General features: G+C 36.4%; 1 protein-coding gene across 1 annotated transcript in view; it reads right to left on the reverse strand.

The window, feature by feature from the left end:
• The window catches only part of ZFAND3 (zinc finger AN1-type containing 3), a 131,134-nt gene that overhangs the window by 73,931 nt on the left and 30,730 nt on the right, over positions 1 to 26,473 (reverse strand). Inside the window, exons 2-3 of the mRNA XM_085219435.1 lie at positions 23,255 to 23,295; positions 21,411 to 21,437 (exon numbers count right to left, since the gene is read on the reverse strand). Coding sequence (XP_085075561.1) covers positions 21,411 to 21,437; positions 23,255 to 23,295 — 68 coding nt within the window. The remainder of the gene's footprint in view (positions 1 to 21,410; positions 21,438 to 23,254; positions 23,296 to 26,473) is intronic.

Raw genomic sequence — 26,473 nt, forward strand, 5'->3', positions numbered from 1 at the left:
ACTGGTCAAAAAAAGAGAGAGAAGTTCCAAACTAACAGAAGAAAGAACTTACTGTCAGAGTGACAGAGCACTGGAACAAGTTGACAGAGAGGATGTAGAGTTTCCTTCTCTGGAGATATTCAAGACCGGCTTGGATGCCTACCTGTGCGATGTGCTGTAGGCAACTGCTTTAGCAGGGGGTTGGACACAATCTCTAGAGGTCTCTTCCAACCCCTACAATTCTGTGATACTGTGAAGCAGCTCAGTAAGCACCTCAAAGGCACCACTTGCAATGAAGTCCTGTTTCAACGCAGATAGGAAGTTGCATGCAGTTCTTACATGGCTTATCACTGAAGAGAAGTGAATGTATTTAGGCAATTAGTTTGAATAAAACTCTGGGTTTCCATTTAATTCAGAAGGGGTATTTTCTTAATTGCAAGATCCTTTCCATGCTCTGCATGAAAAAGAAACAATTAGAACAATCTGAAACAAAATGAGTGTGAAATTCTTCCACCACCTCACATGCCACTGCAGCATGTGCATGAACGTGTAACAGATGGTCAATTTAACTTACACTCTCAGTTATTAAACATTACCTGCAGCTCCATTAAACTGCCTTTCTACTGGAAACACTATATAAATTACACAGTACCCACCAATGCAGAGGATTAACTTGACCTTTCTCTAGGGCATGATGTATTCCTGCTTAAAGCCACTCAAATACAAAGTTTAAAGGATATTAGCTGTTTTTCTAATGTCAAATTTTACAGTTACATCTTTAGTAGGTGAGCTGGCAAGTGTCAGTCATCCGCCTCATTGTTTCTTTATTACAATCACTATGAAGTTAATGGACACTAGAGAGAGGAGGAAAAAAAAGCTGACTGACAGATTAAGGTATTATAAAGTAGTCGTGTGAAACCAAGAAAAAAACACTCAGACATACTATTTTACACTGTTGCCATAAGGAACTGCTGCATGCAATTCATATGACATCTTTCACTTGTTCTTCTAAATATAGTTCAATAGCTCCTGGAAACAGCAGCACACAAAACAGGGCCACTGTTTTTATTCCTCCACCTGGAAAAATCTAAAGACTGAGAACTTTCTCAAACACAAGATTTTTCCAAAAATGAATAGCTTGCCTTATAGCAAGGTACAAAATTAAGTACATTACAATAATTGTAAGAAAATTAAAATGACTTTTGAAATTCAGCATCGCAGCTAGACCGATTATTTAATATATTCAGATCTCCATAAAGTATGGGGGCTGAGAGACTGTTCATTACTATTAAAAACTCAAGTAAAAATGCTCCTGCTTTCACTGACTGCTTTCTGAAAGGTATGAATAAAACTTCTCCTATGCTTACTATTAAATGCCCTCTAGCACCTGAAATCTCAAGAAATTACTTTCCATCAACTAGGAGCTCCATTCTTCTTGACTGAGCTCCAAGACGAAGAAAATTAGGAAACCAGAAAAACTGCCATACAGCAGAGAAAAAAGATTCAGGGTATTTGGTTGCTATACCTCTATTCATTTAGATATACGAGCACATGAAAATAAACTGAATTTTGATATACTTATGCTCTTTCCACATAATGGCTTTAAAACTTAACAGCCCAAGGAAACAATAAACGTTCCTTAAAGCAATCCTGAACAATTAAGAATTGTATTTTTTCTCCTTTGCAAATACTTGGCTTGGAATTACAGGGATATTCACATAGGCTATTTCCTCATTCTCCTCCTTCACAACAACCATGTTTGTCTAAACACAAACTGAAGCAACAGATGCTCCATACATACAAACATCAGGAAACACTTTTTCACCATGAGGGTGACAGAGCACTGGTACAGTAAAGCTCAGAGTGATGACCGAGTATTTCCATCCTTAGCAGATGATCTTCATCCTTGGAGATACTCAAAAGCCATCTGGATGTGGTCTGGACATGGTTCTGGGCAACTAGCAAAAGGCAAGCAAGACAAGTTGATCCCTAGAGGTCCCTTCCAACCTCAACCATTCTGAAATTTTGTAAAAATGTGGTCCGACAAAGAACGAAGAATTATGGATGGTCTCATTGTCAGCTTAAAGACAACTGTGATCTGTATGCCTACAACTACAGGTAAATATCATCTCTAAGAAACGGCTGCAAGGAGAAGCTGCATCCCACCTGTTGGTGGGATCTGACCTCAACTACATTCAGTTTTGTCATACTCTGATGCACTACAGCAACGCTGAAAGTGAAAACCAGCATGGAATTACAGTTGTCATCATACTGAGAACAACACTGAGAAATTGTCCATAGCTCTGTCCTGACTTCTCAGAGACAAAAAAATTCATGTGAGATCTCATACCTTATCTTTGTGAATGGGAGTTATCTGCTAACATGGTACGAGGAAACATATAAAGAGAACCCTGCATGGCTGCATAATCAATTCTTACTGAAACAAAAAGCCACTGCAAATATCAGCTTTTCCAAGGGAAAGGTATTCTTTTGTGATCTGGCTGCTAGTAGTAAGTATAGAACAGTAATGTATTTAATAACAATCCTACAGAATTTAATTCAGGGAAAGGAAGAATGAAAAACCTTTAACAGATGTTAATTGTGTTACTGAATTAATTTCAAGCATTAAAATTAGGAGAAGTTTATGTGAAACAAAATCCAAGACCAAGGAATAAAATTTATATGAAAATGCTCCATTAGAGCCAACAAAATTAGCAGGTCTGGGCAGTATTAAAACCCTATGTTCAAGGCAGACAAGTAGCTACACAGGAATACGATATCCTACAGAAGATCATTCAAAGCCACAGGGAATTAAGATAGAACCTGTAGTCTTGCTGGGTAGAACGTCAGCGTGAATGACTGCCAACAGTTTGGGAGTATTATTCTATAGATATTTAAATGCACACACAAACACTTCAGGGAAGAGTATTATAATTCTTAGAATACTTCATAAAAAATAAAAGAAGTATTAAAAAAAAAATGCTTCAGTACTGAAAAGCAGAGTTCATTTTAAAGAATGTACCTGGAATACTCTCAAACACACAACATTGCACTGTTTAATTTTTCTCATTATAAATCTGAAATTGTTCTCCTTTGGTTTATGCTCTCTTGTTAAAACAGGATTTTATGTATCTTTTTAGTCTGGTTAACTCCCATTTTTGTAATGATGACAATAACTAAAAGCATATGGAGTATAAGAATTGAAAGGCTTTATCAAAATCCAACAAAACATTCTATCCCATATTCCACATTTAATAATAGGGTATGGCAACGGATAAACTGAACCAAAACTAAAACTGTTTCAGAATCTCTGGTCTTCCAAATGGGCAAGAACTTTTGTTTTCTTCTACTCTTCGTTGTAGCACAGAAATGTTATGGATATACATAATATAAATCACACGTTATTTTGTTTGACACAAAACTCAACTCTTCACTACCCTTTGTAGCTGTCATCTTGCTTTATGATTTTCTGCATCTGTGGTGACAACAATTGATGCCATCTTCTCCCACCACTACTTTCACATTTCACTTTTAGAATGATGACTCTCTGGCTTTTTAGCAATTTTAATCTGCTAACATTTTTGTATTGTTCATCTAGTATAAGAAAGATAAGAGCTACATATGAATAATAAAAGATGATTTAGATTAGAAATACACAGAGTAAAAGGAAGGTGCAAAACCAAATGCACACTATATGTATGAAACTTTAAGAAATAAAATAGATTTTAACGCTATAAAAGTTCTTTCTTTAAATGTATAGCTCAAAATCAGAAGTCAAATGCACAGCTTAAACTGTATCATCATCTATGGAAAAACAGCTTTGAACTATGCATATTGCTATGCCTGTAGTTTTCATAAAGGAGTATGAAAGTCCAACTTATCGTACTGTAACCATAATATGTATGTTTCTTATACAAATAAAATGGTATTTTGCTTGTCTTTACTATCTCACTAAACAATTCTGATAGATACGTTTTTCTGCATTTTGCATCTGAATCATGACTTCCAGAAGAGAAAACCTGCTAGCAGTTAGGACCTACATTTATGCACAGCAGAATAAATAGATGGTAGAGACAGCACCAATGAGAATTCACTGAAGAAATTTTTAGCTTGATTTGCCTAATGCAGCTAAAATAGACATTTTATTTCCAAGAACTTGAACAAAAACTCTCAATAAAGCATCTGATATAAATTAATTTTCTAACACCAACTCAACAGAGGCAAAGGGAAAGGTCTATGCCAGGTTAATAAATTAAATTTCCACTGAGAAGCTTCCTAAATTGAGCAAAATCTGGCTAACAGAATCTGCACAAGAGTCAATAGCTTCCTCTACAGCCCTGATACAGCACAGTACATCAATAGGACTAATATTCTTTTAAAAATATCTCCAGCATTATGATACTGTCAGCTTCCCTTCGCTGTTTTCACCTTTCACTCTCCCAGTCATTCACTGCTACATTCAATCAGTTCTTATTTCCCTAGCAGCATGAGAAACTTCTCACTTGGAACTGTTGCAGTAGTAGATGACACTTATTTCAGGCCATGCCCAGTGCATTTTCCCCTCTTTTTAAATAATTACACGATACACTATGTTTGAGGACCTTTTGCCAGGGGCAAAATACATATTTTTCATATACACATACATATACACACACACACAAACCTATATATATAACCCTGTCACTGCCTCAGGCAGTGAATTATTCCCCACCATCACCTATGCTGAGTTGAGCATTTCCATTTATCTGACGATTTTTTGTTTCAGTCCACGCAAAAGAATTCAAACACATACTAAAGGGCGTTCAGAACACAAGCATTAAGATACACCTTTTTAAAACATCTTACTTCAAAGAATCCAAAATACATCATATGTGGCGATCTTTTTGTTAAGAAAGCACGCTGACTGAAGCAGACAAATTACAAAAGCCAATTGCTGAAATGGTCTAAAAAAAAAAAAAAATCCACAATGAAATTCCACTAAGATCATTGTTATTGTAAAATTAAATTGAAGTTAAATTGCAATTAGCATACAGCTTTTATTTACTGTAGATCATCTAGAAGATTTATTACAATGACTAAAGCGTTAGGGAGTAAAGTAGTCATGATTTTTTTCAAGTTTGCTGGTAAGTTTTTCATCACTGGTACCACACGGTACAACCTCTGTGCAGATTCTATTATTTTAAAATTTACTGATTACAGAATAGCTTTGATGGGTTCCAAAAAAGCAGTGATTTCTCCAACACAGTTGACAACTGCATGTAAGCAAGTGCAGCGCTACTGTTAAGTGTTTTCAAGAAATCTCATAGGAGAGGCATGGCTTACTGACATGTTGAAAATAAACAGCAACTCAGACTTGTGTTCAGATGTTTAGACTGATGCCTGAGGAGATGCAATATGAGTTCTCAAAACTCCTACCTTTCCTTTACACAAACACTGATCATTCCTTCTTCCCCACTGATGGAGCTCCACATACCCACTTCACTGGCTACCATATGCAGATGAGAATCTACTGCTGTGATCCTCCAACTGCACAGGGGAGTCAGGCACACACTCCTAACAGAAAGAAGAATTAAAAGCAAGCAGTTTCCCTATGGATTCGCTTCCAGTTAGCTACCATGTCACACCTTGTCTGCCACTATAAAGTAACCTAATCTTATTCTGAATTTTTAATCATGGAAGGGTCCAAAAATGTGCCAAGTTAGCTAAGATTTATTTTCAGTTCCTTTGAAAAGGTAATAAGCATATATATAGAAAAATGCTTACTCATAATCTGGTACACTTCAAGTGTGAGCATATTTGAAAACCTTGATCACAAACTAAAACAGTTTTGAAACTTCATTATAATAGCGAAAAGGAAAGGCCCAATCAATTTAAAGACCAAACAGCACAGATGCAGAAAATGGCTTCAAATTGTAGCACACATTTACTATTTATATCTATACACTAGAGATGATGACAGAAGGAAGAGAAAAAGCATCATCACAAATGACTTTATGTTGACAAAGAATAAAACATGTTAATATTTCACTTATTTTTTCTCAGTGAAAGACACCCAGGAGCACGCTGCTCAACACTTTTAATATGCATCTCCTTCTTAGAGAAGCTTCATAATATTGGTTTTACAATTCTTCAACACTTTGGGTTTGATTTCAGGAATGTAAAAAGGTTGCCCCAAAACACCTGCCTGGTAAAGAACATTTACTGCTGATAAAACAAGACAGGCAACGAAGCACACCCTAGGGATTAGAGCTGCTTCTCAAAAAGCTGTAAGAGATACAGACGCTTCCCTTTAACACTCTTGTACTTTCTGTAAGGTACTGCAACACAGACAGATGCATATCTATCACTCATCCCTCTGAATCAATCTGAGGGGGGGGAGGGGGGAAAAAAGAGAAAAAAATCCAGAGCACTCTCTACTAAGAGGAAGCCATTTCCAGCAAACACCCATAGACCCAGCAAGTGGCACCACAAATCACTGGCATCTGGAACGCAGATATATCCAAAGTGGTCCCCCATCATTCAGCAAAGCTCTCCTCAAACAAGTGCTGAGGCAAGGAAGAAGACTCTTACTGTGCAGATACTCTTCATACTGAGTTTTGTAGTATGCTTTAAACCAAAGCCTAATTTTATTCAATTCCTGGCTTTCACTGCTAAAGACAGTCCAAAGAAATATTATAAAAAGTATACAACCCAATCTACAGATAAGACATTTTTCTTCACAGCTGCTTAAAAAGCAAGAGCCACGACAATTTATAATCTGGTTTGACCTCAAATGAATTATAGAGATGTTACGGTCTTATCAAAACCCCAAATGCCGAATTTAAGTGTATCTAAATCATCCCAACAACTGTACCATGTCACATACTAAAGAAGATAGTGAACTATTATGACTAATTTCAAGCAAAGGAAGCATGCAATTTCTATTCATGATAAACAAAGCATTCCCCCACATTCTTCCGTGCATTTCTGTAGCTCAAGTGTATTATCTGAATATTCACCAAAACCTTAAACAACAACAGTAAAATAATATTAATAAATAATTCATTTTGAGTTGGCTCCAATCATAAGGACTGTCTGCCTAAGGCTGTAACCAAAGCTTACAATGCACTGCTAGGTTGGTCTGAGAGCACTGCCAGGGTACATGAAGAAATTCAGCTCCAAAGCGACGAACACCTATGAGATGCCTCACATCTGCTGATGGCCAAACTACAGCTGACATCCTGTGACAGCCTCATTTCTCGGGAGCAGCAAGCAGATGAAAGGAAATCAGCATTATCCTCACTTATTTTAACTCCTGCCTTGAACCTTTTTATGGTAAGCTAACAAACACACAAACCTCATGTTTTATTTCATAAACTCCCTAGAAACCTTTAGGATCAAATTTTGCTTGACTGTAAAGACATTATGACATCTGAGATGCTGAGAAATAGAAGAGAAAAAATGTTATTTATTTGAAGAACAATGAAGTACGTGTATTTCAGTTCTTCTTGGTACCTCATTTGGTATATGTGCAAAATGAGTATTTTTTCCCTTGTTCCTTGCAATTCCATTAACTTACTTGCCTTTTATGCTGAAAGCAGTTTCTGTAGCCCACATTAAACACTAGAAGTAAATCAGAAAATCAGGATCAGCTGTAGATGGAACTAGGTGATCAAACTGGTTTTACATCACCAGCTTACAGCTACTGACAGGCCAAAGCTTTCTTTTTTCCATAAATATCATTACCAGAAGAGTCATTCCTACCAGGTGGGATGCACAACTCACACTTTCAGCAGAAAGATGTCCAGTTATCCCTTTACCAATCTAAATTCAGCAACTTGAGTCAAAAGAAGCCGATTTTCTCATGTATAGCCTCACTTCTGGTAATGCAGATCACACCAATTTGAGATACTGCAGACTGGCACAAAAATCTTCTTTAGACTGGCTTCATTTTTGCACGAGACAAATGAACGTTATTTGAAAACAATAACTTTATCCTAATAGATCAAAAGCATGTCTTACATGGTTCTACTGCCAGCCTATAGTAGAGCAGGTAGTAGAGAAGGCACTAAAAAAAAAAAAATCAGGAAGAATACAACTACCTCCCTGAAAAAACTGAGCATGATTTTAGTTGTCACTTTACTGGCCATCCTCCCAGAAGAAAAATAATTAAAAATAAATCATTACTCGCCTAATGAATGTAGCAGGTGCTAAATTAGTAAGTCTAAGAAATGTTTCTTAGAAAAATCTCTTAGAAAAATCAAAAGCTCTTTTGTGTAGATCTGCTAATTACTTAGTTATTTAGCTTCCCTGCCCCCCCCAGTATGTGAAAGTGTTGAGTCATGCCTCTTGGCAGAAGTCTGTGCTCCACTTCTATCAAATACCAGGTTACCTACATTCATGCCTCAGCTTTATCTGAAGGACATAAGTCTCTAAGTAGGGTGCGGAAATTACTTTTAAAGCAAAACAAAGCATTTCCTTCCACACTTCCCTTGCCTCTTATTGGTTATGCTGACCACTCCATTTCAGTAGATCTATCACTTTCCAAAGGTTAGAAGCAAATGTTTCCTCTGGAGTATTCTGAAACTTCTGATCAAATTATTAAGCAAAAACTGAATTATAAAGCCAATTTGTCTTCTACAGGAAAAACAGCAATTCCTCATCGGAAATTTCTAGTAAGAGCTGATCCAACCTGAGACAGATTAAATAGCTGTAATGAAAGCACTTGAACATCAGTTACAAACCTGCATCCAGTTTTGCAAAAAAGCTGTTTTTAAAGAAAAAAAAAAAAAAAACAACTTACAAACAGGACTGGCATTTAGTTTGAAAAATCCTTCCCATCTCTTAGTGTGCCACATAAAATTCACATCACCGAATGGAAAACAGTTTCACAATGCAGTTCTTGAAAAAGCATTATAATGCTCATTAAAGGCAAAAGTCTCTGAAGGGTTATAAACTCTTCAATACCACCACAGATGGACATTCTTTTCTTCTGCAGTTTGCAATCATTTTTTCTTACCTCCCTCATTCTCCTGATGCCCTGACAGCACTTTTTCCATACATGAAAGCAAACAGAAAGCAGACTGATATTTACATCATCATCTTTCTAGGAGAATTCTACTTCAAGCAAGATACTGCTTATCAAACAATTAATTTTAATAAGCGGTAAGATTTTTTCCTTTATCTTCTAATCAGAAGACAAGAACAAATCTAGTAATAGAATGTCAATGCTAATTTAAGGGGAGATGAAAAATCAAGTTTATAATATTGCAGCACAATCATGTTCTACAGTAGGTCACGGAGGCATAAAATTCTCAACAAATTCATTCTCATTTCACTGTTTTTTTCTTAGTAACAGGGCAGGACAACTGAAGGTCTTAGCAGATCTTGCTGTACAAACTCATATCAAGTTACAGAGATGCTGAAGTTGGCTTTTAGCATCCCAGTTTTTCTAATCAGTGGTTAAACGGGGAGAAAAGGCAGCAAGTCTTCTATTTGTTTTGTTTTAGGCAAAGGCAGAAACTGAGTGTAAAGTCATCTCTACATTAAAAAGCTACCTAATAAATGATACTAAACAGTACTATACACTATACAAGTACTATACAGAGGTTTTAGAAAATAAAATTGTAACTAGAAAAGCCAGAACAGAACAAAGCAATAAAACCCAAGAGCAGTACCTTGTTACTGGCTTCACACAACCACCCAATAACTGGAAGCTCAGCCTGGAAACTTTCACTTTGTTAACACAGTTACGCACAAAGTTAGTATCTTAAAGCTGCCCATGTCCTTACTAGGTTACAGCCTTTTGCACTACACAATATAAAAGGGAAGAAAAGCTTTCTAATTCTGTGTAGAGGACCCAATGAATGTCAAGCCTCTGTAACCTCTTCCCCTATTCTGACCTCACCACATCTGAGAATAGGGAAGATGACAGAATGTGCCCCAGACTGCCCAAAGCTGCACGTTCAAAGGATGTCATCCAAAGTTTAAAAGCTGAAAATCCTCAATCCCTTTCAGCTAAACAGGAAGATTAAGTAGAGAACACTGAAGCCCTCAACCACTGAAGTTTGATGTTTACACAGACTGCGCAGCCATTTGGCCTAAGACTGCAGAATGCAGAGTGAACAAAACAGAGGATTGGTTCACCTGCTCAGTAACAAAAGATCAAAATAGTTGATGTTTTTCTACCATAAGGTCCTGAATTCCTTAACATTCCACAGAAAAAGGAAAAATGGTAAAAAAAAAAAAAAAAAAAAAATCACTTCTAACCTGGCAGCTCCAGCAAGGATTGTGAGATTTTAAATTTGGTAGATGTTATTCTAATCCTGTTTCACAAAAGACAGATTAAAAGGAAAACGCTTTAAAAATTCGAGGTCAGAGTTTAAAGGTTGATTTCTAGTCACTGTTTGCATTTAAACACCTACTTACAAGAAAAATTGGTTTTATATGAAGGTTAGTACTTCTTTCTGTTAACCAAGAAACTAGGAGATATTTCTATGCATTCATAGAGTAATTCACCTTAGTATTTGTACTGTTTTCTGGGACATTCCTTTTTTGCTAGGTTATTTGTCTAGCCACAGTTTAGGAATACATCTGAATGCAAATTGGAACTCAATAGAAAATTCAGAAAGAGGAAATTAAAATTGATTTCTTGATCCCTTCCTAAAGCACCTATTCACAGGGAGCTATTTTTGTTTTTGTTTTTTTCTGTTTCAGAATTTCAAGTTTGCCATTAAAATAACGAAACAAACCAAAATTAATAAAACACTTTCTCCATTCCTCCAGAAGAGGTTACTATGACAAGAGATAGCTTAGTATTTCCATACAAGAGCTAAGCAAAGACTTCTATATAAAGCGCCCTCACACCAGTAAGACTATTGGCTTAACTTTTTTAAATAGCCAGACTCTTTCAAAAACCTCTGCAAGCATAACTACAGGAAAAGATGCCATAATATTACATAAGGCTTGAGGTGAGGTTTTGCCTTCTTCTGAAGTTTTCAAGAAAAAGGTAGTTTCAAGTACCACTGATAACATCTTCAGAAGCCAAAAGGAGCTGCAAGTTTTTCCTCCCTGTAGCTTAAAGTATGATTCATTTCTCAGGCTCAAGTACGTGTGTGGTGGGAATCAAAACTGATGTTCATCTGCCCTCTATGGGGATCTGGTCACTGCAGCTTGCTTTTGGAAGAGAAAATGGTTTCAAGTTAAAAACAAAACAACTTTTTCTGTTCTCCTGTAAACAGACACACTGTACTTTGCTATGCTGCCTACAGAAAAGGCCCCACTAAATACCTTAAAATCCCATTTTCTAGAGTATGGTCAGCATAACACAGAGCTGCTCCCATCATCAGCCATTTATGCAATACTAACTCACAGTAAATATCTTATAAATCACAAGCAAAATAGCTTTCCTTCTGTCAGAAAGAGCTCAAGAGAACAAATACATGAAATCTGACCTTTACATCAAGAAAGGTCTTGGGTTAGCACAAAAAAAAAAAAAAAAAAAAAAAGTTCTGTTACAAAAGCTTCCAGGAACTCTACATTTCTAAAGCCATTTGATGAATATTCCTATGTATTTTTGCCTCATCTGAGACCCAATGAGAACTTTCTGAAGGGGAAAAAAAAAAAAAAAAAGCGACACTGAAATGCACCAGAGACCTATTGTTATCCATGGCTACCAGCTTTATTGATTTGGAAAACAGTGCTAGTCATCTTTGTTTTGGATTTAGAGATGACCTTTGTGTCAGTTACTCACGGATTTGAGAGCCCAATTTAAAAGAAAAAGTTACTAATCCTGGTACCCATCCAGTCACCTATGACGAGCAATCATGCAACTAGGCTCTGATTTTCTCACATGCTGATTATGAAGAAAGCTGCTATATCAACTTAACTCAACAGTTAGAACAGTTCTGTTATTTTAAAATAGTAATTACAAATAATAACACTGAGTAACAATGCATGTTTGAATATTTCTAAACACTGTATTTGTCAACTGGGTAGATGTAAACACCCATTAAAGCCTCCTGCATTTCTGGGACTATTTATACATATCACAATTTCCTCTACATACTAGTAAGTCCCATTAAAAAGAAAAAAAAAAAAAACAAAACAAAACAAAAAAACCACAGTTGTCAAAATGTAGCTGTAAATTGCTGCTCAAAGCTTTTCAGTAGAAAGTTCCACCGAGGGCTTGAAGTGATGCACAGAATTTGCTGAGACACAGAAAACGTCATTGTGAAACAGTGCACCCACCTATACTGAGATCAACTTCCTATCTCCTCATATATTACAGGGCAGGACACATAAACAAAGGTGAACAATAGCTCATCTATTAAGGCCTATAAAACAATACTAAACAAAGCTAAAACAAAATGGGAGATAACACCAGTATATTTCAATTTCAGCCTATAAATGCATGAGACACCCACGCTTACTCCAGAGACTAGATCTAAAGGACTGGAGTTTGTTGAGGATTGTTGTAGCTTTGAGGGTTTGTTTGTTTTGTTTTTAATTTTATGGGAGTAAAAGAAGAGCAAAACAAACCCTGGCTTTGTTTAGAAGAACAAAGCCAATAATGTACACAATTACCAACGGAGGAGTACATCTTTTATTGCTGATTTAGTTTACTGAAAATAACATAACCTGAGATAAAGAGAATTCAACTGGAAGCAAGTGAACACCAACCAGAAGTACTTGAGACACACTCTGTTAAAACAAGCTTACTTTTGGTCTTCTCTAATGCTTATACTTTCAGTCATCTATAGGTTGCGTATCAGGACAAACTTCTTTACAGAAAGAGTTGTTAAGTACTGGAATAGGCTCCCCGGGGAGGTGGTTGACTCACTATCCCTGGATGTGTTTAAGATCCATCTGGATGTGGTGCTCAGAGACATGATTTAACGGAGAGTTAGGGTAGTATGGTTAGGTTAAGGCTGGACTTGGTGATCTTTAAGGTCTTTTCCAACCTGAGCAATTTTATGATTCTATGATCTGCTGGCTGCTTGTAATTCACTATGACTTTCCCCCAGAGCCAAGCATAAATGCCTCAACCCCAAAAGGAAAATCTCATGCTATCTGGGAACTGAGATCAAGTGGCTTTGCTACAAATTTTGCTGAACTGCTAACATATGTGAAATATGCATAAATTGATAAAGTTTAGAAATCTCAAAGGTTTTCTCCTCTTACCCTAAGTTTGAGAAACTTGTTAATTTCATTTGCTCATTTATTGAAGTAAGCTAGAGCGGTGCTGTGGTTAAAATTACACAAACCACTGCTTCCCTCACAATTTGTCCCATGGAATTTTTAATGTGAGGAAGAGAGAAAAATTCTGTACTATGCACCGAAGAACATCATTTTCTTGCTAGATTCTGTAAACAAAGATGCCACTGGACTGCTCACTCTGTGCTTCAGCTGGTCACTACAGAGACAGCACACTTGAAGTCAAAATTGTCACCTGGTGGCATCAGAGCAGGTCAGAATCAACACTCCTGACTCATGATTTTCGTGGTTCTGTACTTCGTGGGATACATGGGTATTCTAGAACCAGATTTCAGGCATTAAAGAATACTCTTTTTTTTTTTTTTTTTTTTTTTTTGTCTTTGAGCCTGAATCAACATAAGCATTAGGATGAAAATCAACCAACTCTATGTGTCTTTCATACACAAATTTCTTAAGGGGTATCATTTAACCATGCATATGGTTACACGTTTTCTTTTCCTGAAAATGAAAACACCACCATTTATACTGAGGCACTCTGAAATTTGTCACATAGAATAAGCCTGCTCACAAATTACAACACAGGTGGACCTGATGATCCTAAGTGTATTTTCTAACCTAAATAATTCTGTGATTATGCTTTTTACTTTACATATACTATTAAGTAGAAACTCATGCATAGATGATATTTATTCTTTTTAAAGTAAGGTTATTGCTGTATTATATCTGTATAACTACATGAGCAGTTTTCCCTCTGATGACTCTTTGAGAAAATACAAGATTTGTAATAGATATATGAAGACTGGCATGAATTAAGAATGAGTAGAATATTTAAAGCTTCAGATGAAATAGCTTTACAAGAGTTAAAAGTATGTGTTAATTCTAACAGTGCTACATCATTTCACAAATAAAGAAGAAAAAAAATACTGAATAAAAAGCATCAAGTTGAAGAAGATGAGAACTGCAACCACACAGAGGCCTCTGAAGGGAAGGAAAAGAACAGAAGTTCCAGAATTTTCACAGACTCACAGAACAACTTGGTTGACAGGGACCTTTAAGATCACTCACTCCTAAACTTGACACTGTGGACAGGGCTGCCACCCACTACATCAGGTTGTCCGTACCATTCGGCCTGGCCTGAATGACCTCCAGGGATGGGGCATCCAGGCTATTTGCCCCAACCCAGTGCCTCAACAGCCTTTTACAGGTTAAGACAAAATAATGAAGCAAAAGGTCCCACACAGCATCCATTCCTTAAAGGTATTAAAGTAAAGTCAATCTGCCATCACAGTGAGGATTCAACAGCCATAACAACTTGCTCACCATGTAGTGCATAGCTTATCTTTGCCAGACTACTTGGACACGAATCTTGGGGCCTGTATGTGGACGTGAAAGCATAAATAGACCAAATCAATTTAATTACAGACTTTGTGCAATCAAATTGCCTTTGTGTTCCATAACTTCTGACACAGAGTTCCGTTACACTAATCTCCTGCATTACGCTCCGAGTTAAGATGTAGAGTGGAATGTAGGATCAAGCTTCTATTTCAGCCTGAGCAATTTAATCAGTGTGAGAGGCCTGACTAACTTTGAAAACAGCCAATTTTCAGTTTAATATGTACTAATGGCGTGCTTACTTCAAGCCAATTTGGAAGAGGAAAATAAAAATATTGTTCCCTCCCCCACAAAATTTGTTACTTCCCAAGATGAAGCTCTAGATAAACCTTAGACGAACACTGCTACTGTACCAAACGCTAGGCTTTTTTTTTTTTAAACTTCACAACCATTTCAGTAAAGCAATGAAAAATTACCATCCCTCAGTAACTAATGAGGATCAGAGTCACAGAAGTGGAATTAATAAAAAAAAGGACTTGCCTACTATCACAAAGAAATGTTCATTGGCTGTGAAAAGGAAAGCAGATCTCACGCTCCTGGCTAGCTGTCTAGCTGCTGGATCACGTTCCTTTCATATAAATTGGATAGACAATTTAGAAGTCATCAGTTACATACTGTTCTATTATCCAGATCACATCTGTCCTGTATGTCTGCTTACCTAACAGCTTAAATCACCTTTACAAGTAGCTGTACTTCCCCTTACATCTAGCTGCTGATCCAGAGTTTTCACAAGGGAGGTTTTTCTTGGTTTTGCCTTGCTTGTCTATGCAATGTCTGCTGAAATGATGTCTGAGTCAACCACCATGACTGTTCACCTAAATTTTTTCTCAGTGTCCTTAGCTGAAGGTTGTTGCTGAACAGCAACTTCTTTCTTCCAAGGTGTACAAACACAAAGGATGTGTCAGTTCAAGTGAAGAAAGAGCAATGAAAATGTTGGGATGGAATGCATGAAAGAAGAGTATTTAAAAATAAAATGAACTTACAAAATATTTGTTGCTTTTAGCTTGAACTCACCAAGTTCTGTATCGAATATGTGATGTGAACAATTGAATGCTGGATAATTTCTTCAAGTCACAAATGTTAGTACTGGTGGTCATAGTAGTACCCCTTCCTACAGTACCCTGGAATGGTAGAACACTGAACCCTCCCTTATGGTTACCTAATCTAGCACGTAACCTTAGTATGCATATTTAGTAAATGCTACTTCTAGTCTCCTTCACTTGTAAAATCCATTTTAAAACTAGCACTTTTACCACCTGGCAGTTTTCCTGCAAAACTTCAGCCTGCTGAGTAGCAGTACAAGGGGAAATAAAAAGGTTAGCTGTGAGCATTGTATTATTTTCTTGCGGCATTAATGATTACACTCTTAGAAAACATGCAGTGAACTCAACAGCTGTCCTTGTGCATTTCTAAATACTCTGTATGCAGTACTGCATAACACTGTCCCTAGTGACAAATTGTATTTTATTTGAAAGACAAAACATGAATCTGGATCATACTTCTGAGATGAATGAGTTGAACATTTCTAAAATGCACTTACTGATACTGACCTCTCTTCTCAGAGAGAAAGAGTTAAACAGCTTCCCTTATTCCCCAAAGGCTGCTGGTCTCATGCAGCAGTGCCATGTTTTATTTAAAACATGCACTCTCTCAGCAACCACTTGTTCTAATTGGCAAGGCAAGGCTGGGTCCCCAAAGCACACAGCTCGTTACATTCAGTTTGGATTACAAAAACACGATGAAACAAACTGCATCGAAATGTACAAATTAACAGCTCCAGAGTGCACGACACAGACATGGAATTAGATTGTAATATGGAACAAACTCCACAGGGAGGCTAAGGAACAAATCACTGGTGTCTCTATAAACTACAGAAGGTTTCCAAACGAGCAAATGAACAAAACAGCACACAGACTTTTCTATAACTCAAATAAATTGCTAAATGTGGAAAAAAAAAAAGGGGGGGAAAAAAAGAAAAACATTCTCCTATAAATGCATGCATAATATACAAGAGGGAATGGAATTACACAGGTTTAATAAATGAAACCTGTGGGTTGCACAGTCTGAATAGGTAACTCTGTTTTCATGCCAACAATGTGTGAACATCATGGCACTTAAGTCCTATCTAATTTTTTTTATTTTTTATTTTTTATTAAATCAGAGAACCTATACACATGGGACTACATTACAGCTGTTTTTTCAACAAGTCATTTGGAAAGGTTATAAGTTAGAAGATGAGCAAAATATTAAAGAAACAAAAAGAAAGCAGCTTTACCATAAAGAGAAAAGTACACTGAACAGAAAACAGAACTACAAAGCAAACTAAAAATAACAGAAGTTCAAGAAAAATAATGGACTGAGCTCTTCTGTCTTCTTGTCAGCCTGTGCAATGGGCCTGGCAACCTTTTGAGATAAGGAAAATATCAACAATGTCTAGTCAAATTAGAGAAAACATTTTAATTAGGTAAATTTGGCAGTCTTTTCAGATAGCCAGCATTGAGATGTTGCATTTTTGAGTGTATATATATATATACATAAAATATATTTTATTTATTTATTTATTTTTAGAATAAATGAACCCCAGATTACTGGGCCATGAATTTAGCAAGATGCAATCCAATGGAACAGCCCCTAATCTCCTACAGTGACAGGATTCACTGTCTGAAAAAAAATTGAAATTCTTAATTAAAATGCATTCAATTTTCCTAGGCTACATGGTGAAAACACTTTCAAATATCACTGGAAAAAGCCCTACTAACTTGACATTAGTAGTAGCCTGAAAGAAGAAAATGCTGAACTATCTTGAGAAACAATTTGAGTATCAGATGCCAAAGAAATTCCCTTTCATCCACTAACCATTCTGTAAACACAGAAACAGAAACGCTTCACATGTCTGTCCTCCATCAGTGTTAACTCTCCCACTACTTTATATGGGGGAAAACGAAAGAGGAAGACCAAGGAAAAAATAATTGAGGAAATCAAACCAGCAGCTGAAGCATTGGCTTACTGACAACCTACATTGCACACAACAAGTGCTGAGCAGATGAGGCTGGACCTTCTACATGGCACCTTTAAGGTCCTTCCATAGAATGCCTAGCAAAATTGACAAAATATTGACACAAGACAACATAGAAGCCTTGCACTCTGATACCTCCATGCCATGTCGATACAGATAGAAATGAAATATGCCTCTCATTGGGCAAATTCCCCTAAGTTAGTATATTTATATGGCATGCACACAGAAAATACACTGATTCCGTAACTCAAAATTTCATCTCTATTTACACTTAAAAGCACAGCAAGTTTAGACAGCTTCAGAAATTCATCTCTCCTACATTTCCAATTTATACATATTATTTATTAGAAGCATATAGCATAATTATGCTGGATGATTTGGTTGATGGGACCATATCTGACAGTTAAAAACAAAAGTTAAAACAATTATTCCTAAGCCTAATACAACTATACTTGAACAAACTCATTTTCCCCTATTAATTCACATTTATCCACTAAAACTTTTTATCCGAGACAGATTCAGAGAAGAGGCAAAAACGAAAATCCTTTCCTATTCCTTGATGAAAATACTACCCTGTTTTAACAACCTAACCACAGCTATTACTCAGATCTTCACACTTTTTAAAACTGCAGAATAATGCAGTAGAAATAATCTTTGGGGTCAGCAGTGTAAATCAAGCCTATAAATATGTGAAGCCCAACTGAAGACTGAAGTCATTCATCCAATTGTTTGCTTAATTCCATTTCACGTTTGTTTTTTCTTTTTTCCAAAGTTCAAAAGCATACTTCTGACTTTGTCAAGTTTACTAATTATGTTAAGACATCTTTTCCCTACCAGTCTTCCGCCTCTTAAAAATTCTTTGGGCAAAGAGTAAGGGAAATTAAGTACATGCCAAACATCATCTATGTTTGTATCTGGAATGCTACAGTTCTTTACCAGCAGGTGCTCTAGAAATTAGCAGTCTCTTTATTGCCACTTCAAACAGCAATACAATTTTCCAAAGAATTGTTCAGCTTCAAGTCTGAGCATACAATAAAATTCAGAGATGCATCTTTCCCAGTCTCAAGCACCAGTCAGTGAGCGCTACTGTTTGTAACAAGCAGTCTCTGTACTTCAAAACACAAAGCCAGAAATGACTACAGCAACAAATTCTAGCCTAATGAAGCGACAAATTGAGGCACCAGCTTCCATTAGTAACTAGCAAAGGTAAAAAACGTTCTGCTGCCTTTCTGAAAAAGGATGCATTTTGTATACAGGTAAAGAGAACTACTGTTTGGTGTTTTCTTGTTTGTTTTAAGCTTTTGAAAATGCTTGCTCTTTTTCCAACAATAAAGTACTACAAGATAGCACAAGGATATGGAAAATGTAAGCAAGATAGATTAATTATTCATTTAGGAACAAAAAATTAACAAAGAGAAGGGCTGAATGAGTATAATTTATCATGCAGTAGGATGAACATGAACTAGCAACACACAACTGCAAGTTATGAAAAGGTTTTCAGTATCCTGAAAGCTTGACTGATGGACAAGTTAGCAGCTCATTAAAAGTAAAATGTATTTAGGCAGGAATGTTTAGGACTTTTTTTTTTTTGCCAGATCATCTTTAGAGTAGGTCTTGTTGCCACCACATAATACAGCATTCTAAATTGTTCCCAGGATTTACAAAGACAGTGAAAAGAGGAAACTCCATTATTCAAGTGACTCTGAGTCACAAAAAAGAAACAAGATTTTGTAAGCTCTGAAAATTGTGTATGACTTGAGTGTGACAAAATAAATAGCTGCTGAACAAAACAGAAGGGTTAAATAAAAACATACAGTAACTCCTCATTCTGAGCTCAGGATACAGGGAGATTAGCTACATCTAGAATCAGATGATACACAGGAGATATCAGTATCCACTTCTTACTCCTCCCATTAGATCTCCAAACACAAGAAAAAATAAAATATACCATTTAAGTTACAAAACTTGATAACCTGGCATGGAGACAAGCATATGGCTGATTACCAGCAATACCGATTCCTTCCTTGATGAAGGAAGATTAAAATTCTTTAAGTTTACTGACCAAGTCCTTTACAGAACATAAAGAGCTCACAGCTGGATTAAGACAGACATGAACATACGCTTCTACAGAGTCTCAATCATATAAAAATAGAAATGCTATGAAATTGATTCACAAATCCATGAATATCCTAATCACCTTTTCATGATCTCTCAGTTTTACAAGCATGTCTCCTCATCAAGCCATCCAGTGCTGCACTTACCTTCAGCTTCACACATTACTGAACAGCCCCAAATCCACTTCTTGCATCCCTCTGGCCAGTGCTGACTGCACCATCACAAGAGCTAAACTTTCCAGACTCCCAGTGGATCAAATGGATTAAAGTCAGAGCACAGGTTTGTTGTTTCTTTTCAAGCAGAAAGACTAGTTTTATAGTTTTCTGTATTTAAATATTTATTCTTTCTCTGTAATAGTTTATTCTGTGACCGTTCCCACAGGCTCCAATTAAAATTGAGTTCTTGTAGCATCAGGTGTTGTTTTTGTGAATGTTTGTGGAATTCCTCCCAAAAGCAGGTAGGGTTCATAGAAATGGCTTTTCACAAGCACTCTACGTCTCTATCTGATATTGATACTACAACTTCCCTAAGCATAACATGAATAAAACTAGATTAATAAAGAACACTTCCAAAAAAATTTCATTCATTGCTGTTCTGCATTTTAATCATTCAGATTTAGCAGCCTGTATTGAAAATACAGAGGTAGCACTACTAGGCCAAAAACGTGTGTCACTAAAGCAGATGCTCTGGCTGTAATTTGCATGTTTTCCACTTACCAACTTATACTCTGATTAAGTAAAACCTACACTTTACTGTGTTTGTATTTGGAAGTCTGAGACAACTACGTCTCAACCATCTGAAGAGCAAACTTATTTGAAGCAATTTAGTATGCAAGATTACGCTTGCACTGTACCTGGAGATTTTGGAACACTGATAACATGTGTTCAGCACAGAACTCGAGGCAGAATGTCGTACTTTGCAGAAGTACAATTAACTTGAAACGATGAGAGAAAAGCTCTTGAGCACTTCAGAGTCTGCTACTTCCACTGGGCTTAAACTAAACAAATCAGCTATTCCTTCTTGGAAGAGACAAATGGAGTGAAGGAAACAAAGAAGGTTGTGAAGAGGACAGTTAAGTTCAAGCTCTTCTCCAGTATTTAACTATCTTTATGCACCAGCCAATTTCGCATGAGGAACAGCAGATTTGTCCTCATACAAAAGAGCAAAATGCCCCTTTAAGGTCTAAACCAATAAATTGGTGTATTCTGGACAAAGGGTTCAATGTATTTGAAATAACCAACTCACTCTTGTCACTGAGAGCTTAACAACTTCATCTCTGCAGTAACATCTTAAAAGTATTCTCCTGTTCCATTTAAGACGTACAAATACTTGAAACAAAGAGTTTCAGTCCCTGTGCTACTTCTAGTGAATTCATCTTGATTAGAATGGAGACACTACTAGTACTTGGTCAAACAAGAAGGTACACTGACAGCCCATGACTGCCCTTTGCTCTGCTTCAGAAGGTCTAACAAAAAAGCAAAGATAGGAAGGTTCCATGTAATAACTTATATTGCAATATAAACCCAACGTTTTCATTCCATGCTGATCTGTTGACCTTTTCCCATAAGTTTTATAAGAACATAAAGCTTATGCAAATGCAAAGGGCTTTACTGCTGCATATGTCCTAAATTAATTAAAACAAACCAAGAAACTAGATGAGATCCCTACCCTGCAGCAGGAAAGAAAAAAAAAGTCAGTTAGTGAAGCTACTAACCTTTTTCGTTGTGTGGATTTCTTTTTTCTAAAACAAAAGAGAAAGAAAACAATGGTCAGGAGAAATAATAATTCCCAATTTTACCCTGCACACAAATATGCCACAATACATTTGAATGAGTAAACTATCATATTAAAAGGAAAAAAAACAGAATTTCTTTTCCAGATCATATTTTTGGAGTGCCTGGAATGGTTCAAAACATGTTTTAACAGCTTTCTTGCCTAAATTCTTGCTATCTGTGGTGGTTCTGTTTACAAAACAACAGTATGTGTCATTATTTCAATACCATGGTTGGAAACTCAGTAAAAATATGCTAAAAATGTTTATACTGAAAATAAGCTAAAATAAATGCAAATAAAATCTTGAAGAACTTAAGAATTTTTTTTTCCTAAATCCCACATGTTTAGATATCACCTCATATTTTTACAGCAGAAAATGAATTTGACTAGAGGGAACAGCTTTTCAGGGGAATTACAGAATAGAAGCCAAAAAAGGGAACAAAAATTTATTCTCAAAAAACAAATAGAGATCAATAAAACAAAGATCTTTTGTTTAATGATTGGCCTAATGGTTCCAAAGTTTTGGGTACACTGACAAACCCAAAATATTAAATATTGGCCATTCTGCTATCTCAGAATCAGCAAATCCACATTTTTGAGTTATGTAAACAAGTTATTTTCCAGTGTTGATAAGAAAACACAACAGTACTGAGCCAAATCAAAGACCTAGTAGTTTAATATCTCTCTATGGTGTATAGGGAAAGAGTATATGAAAAGGCTTGCACTTTTTTCCGCAGTTTCCTTCCAGTGATCCATGGCCTTAGAAACAGCCAGAGGAATTTATACCATATTTTGCTGAACAATCTTCATAATTCCATGTTTTTGTCTGAGGAAGTGATGATGAATCCAAGATTTGAAATCCACAAGTCAAGGTACACTTTGGTACAAACTTCTGTAAAAGCAGTTTTTATTTTGGCAGAGGGATGAGAGTAAGAAGGAAGAGGGCGTGGGCAGCGCTCCTTAAATTTCAAAGATTCCATCACTTTTGCATTGGAACCAATGACTTTTAAAAAATAAACTGAAGAAATGTGTAAGCTCAATATTAAGACCAACTTAAGTTCTAAAAGCAAATACTTCATAGACAAGCCAATGGCAGTTTCAAATTTTTTTTACATCTTTTTAATACTGTGTCTGTTTCCCCAAGAGAAATTAAAATAACGAACAATGATACCACTTTAATTACAATTTAAAGCAAGCTTGCAATACTAAACAATAGCACAAAAAATTCAGGAAGACAAAGCCAGCAGATGCTAACAGAAAAAGGTCAATAGCAATTCCTAACACTTTAGATGGCAGCAATAAAAGAAAATGATATGTAGCAATGGTAGGTAGCCCACTAATGAGCTATGGATGATTTAATTTTCAAAGGCTACAAATTAAAAAAAAAAAAAAAAAGTGAAATGAGTTTTTCTATAGCAACTTTTTGCTTTTCATCTATATCACATTTCAGAGAATATTACAAAGCAAGTTCTACAAAATTCTGAATTGCAATTTAGATATGCATTTTTGAGAGAAATATTATCCATATAGGTGCAGTGCTAACAACAGAACTGTAGTTCAAGGCTATTCCTGACTTCCATAACCTTCAACAGCAAGGTTTGATTGGTGTATCTACACAAGAGGTTCTTGATTGGCAAATAAATGAAGAACCAAAGGAAGAAAACCCGATTATGCATACACAGCTACAGCAGAGGAAGAAAAACCCATGCAAAGGCCCTGCAGGAGATGCCAACAAAGTGGTTTCAATAACCCAACAAAAAACATAAAGCCTTTTATTGCACTTACCAGCAAAGCATTTGGAACAGAGATTCATAGTCTTGCTGGACCTGGGGGAAAAAATAAAATAAAATAAAATATTGACCTAAAATATTCATTATCATTTGAATCAATATAGAGAATTTCAGACACGGTAAGAACTTACACAGCTAGGAATCAAAAAATAACAATAGACTAGAAGTAGCCAAACTGGGAACAGGGATGAGGAGGAGATTACATCTGACAACCTCTTTCCAATTTATAGAGCTTTTAAAATACAATTTTCACATTTATTTATCTCATATTTAAGAATAAGTTTACCTTTTGAGGTAGACACTGCACACTTACCAGACCTATCTATTGCTATATGAAAATAATGACAGACAGGAAGAACAGATACATTCTACTTTAATATTAAAGCTCTCCTTGGCAACAGCTTTGCAGTCCTGACAAATCTTGGATACAGTATTGTGGTAGAGAGATTAAAATCCTGCACTTATAAGGACATAGACAGATGTGCTCTTGGAATGCTAGCTGGAATGGTTTAAGGAATTATTACCTCAAGCTGTTCATTACTCCCCTCAGCCACAACCAGCAGTAATTTAAAATAACCAGGCTAACTTTGCACTGACATGGACTAGGATAGTTCATATGATCTGTTAGTGTGGCTCAACTTTCAGGGCAGTAACCTTCAGCTGAGAGAGAAACAGCAACATCTTAAGTCTCCCAGATGTCTCCAAAGCATTCACATAATTATGCCACAAGCGTTCAACCTCCAAGAAAGTCAACAGGCTCACAAACAAACAAAGTTAAGGCTACAGCCCTCTCTAGGACTACAACAAAATCACACAGTCTCCCACAGCTTACAAAACATTCTAATATCACATCTCCCTTACAAAGTGACCTGGAGAATACACTCACAATCTCTAAGCACTGAAACATCTTTAGGTAAGTACAACCCATTTTCTGTGCACGCTGCCCAATATTTGATTTGTTCAACATCCCCTGAATGCCACTGTAAGCATTAGCATCATCCTGAACAGGCCAGAAAGTGCATATTGGCAGGTAAGGTTCTATCAAAGCTCAGAAGGCCTTTTTCCCCTCCTCAGGCCAGACTCTAAGCAGGAAGATCTCATTTAGGCAAACTAAGTGTATATTTATCTATAGAAATATGTGTATTTAAAAACAACTCAGGCTACCTAAACAGTTTTCTAATTCCAACCAAACATGGACAGAATTTTGAGATGAGATCTGTACTGAATAATATAAAACTTTAAGAATCAAGACTCAAACCAAAAATCTTGATTTTTTTTTTCTCCAAAGAAAATAAATCACAAAAGACTATACCTATTAGAATTATATACTTTTTCCCCCCAAGTTTGCAAATGAATATTTTGAATGAATTCCCAGTTCGAAAGTAAATCCAGACTTAATCAACCAGATCTTAGCATTAGTCACATGAAAACATTACATATGCTTTTCAATTCGTGCACATTTGAAAGCTGTTTCACATCAGGCTCAAGAGTTCTAGGAGAACACAGTTCACTGCAGATATGAGACATAAGCATTTGCCAGCTACAGCAAGAGCCATAGACACATGAAAGCTGGTTTTAAATACATGAAAGCTAGTATGTGCACAGGAGAAAAGTTAATTCCCAGGAAAACCAGAACAGCATTTGTAGCCACACAAATACATATCATATTGGTATATACCCAAAGATTCAACATCTATGTTAACAGTCTGCACAGATTTTCTACTTTCAAAAGAACTGCAATTAAGAACAGCACGGTGAGTCAACACCTACAGCATTAGTGTGCTGCAGTTCAGTACTCACTGCTTATGGATTAGACCTTCTGGAGCAGCTCAATATGCCAGGCAGGAGCTTCTCTGCAAAGCCATTAAACCCCAGGGGCAGCAAAGAAAAAGAAAGGCAGAGTTCAGATGGTTCATACTGATGACATTGGAATGGGCAATGACATATGTTTCCACCAACCATCTCAGCTGTTAAATATCAATCCAAATCCACATGTAATATTTACTTAACACACCAACAATGAAAAGCACACACAAATGCACAAATAAAACATACAGCCATGTGAAAAAAAAGGGCTGCCATTTACTCTTAAAAAAACCCAGGGTGTTTTGTTGTTTTGTTTTGTTTTTAAAGACCGTGCTATTGGATAAGCAAGCAAAACAACTTCAGCTCACTGTTACTCTTTCAAGGTTCACTTTCAGATGCCTTTATATGCTTTTTTAAGGCATACAAGTTAGTCAGAGGCTGCAACATTGGATGAGAACCTTGACTGCTTTTCTTGTTCCTTGACGTGTTTCGTTTTTTGGGGGTTTTTTTTGTTGGTGGTGGGGTTTTTTTTGTTGTTGTTGTTAGTTTCTTCTACATAGACGTCACTGCAGGAAATCAATAGTAAGACAGTAACAGTGTGATTAACCACCACCCCTGGTGAAAAGTGCAATATTTAATTAAGGCCAAAGTTTTACAACAAAAATATCAAGCAGTGTAGATATGTCAATTTTAGGAGGTATTAGCTGAGAAACATATTAACATCTGACAAGTAAAATACACATTTAATGGTATTCTGTTGCACTGTAAATCTCTTCCACTCTTACATAGGATTTCCTCTTCTCTCTCACTAGCCCCTTAGCACATGCAGGTTTGCTCAGTTTTATTTTTCCTCATGTAAAGCTTCCTGTCCACGTTGTTGATTTATATTAATCGTATTTATTTCTTTATTTCTGTGTTCCTGACAGTCTTTTCAAATACACACCTGAAATACAGGTTATTTCTCAAGGTAATTTCATTTGAAATGTTCCTATCAGAAAAGGGTCACGACATAAGGTGGTCGTGGTACAGCACTCTTTGTTTCCACTTCACGGTCACAGAGGGCAACTCAAAAGCAGATGATTTCTAGGAAATGCAGTACATATTGGATTTCTAGGAAAATTCATTAGAACAATGAGAGTAAAGGTAAAGAAGGCACAGAGAGTTGAAAGCCCAAGTTAACACTGGCAAAGAGAACAGACTGCAAGCCCTCAGGCTGATAGCCAACACTTTCACACCCTTCTCTTACAGTTAGGTTGGGGATATTCACCTTGCTTATGAATTAGTCATCAAATGACCGATTTTAATGGGACATATTAAGGTAATTTTCAGATTTCTCTCATAAAAGTCAGCTTCGTGCTTAACAGCATGTAGTTCAGAGCTACTGCAGTATGTATTTTAGATCTACAGC

This window comes from Meleagris gallopavo, chromosome 2 (genome assembly GCF_905368555.1).
Source record: "Meleagris gallopavo chromosome 2, MGAL_WU_HG_1.1, whole genome shotgun sequence".
Classification (NCBI taxonomy): domain Eukaryota; kingdom Metazoa; phylum Chordata; class Aves; order Galliformes; family Phasianidae; genus Meleagris; species Meleagris gallopavo.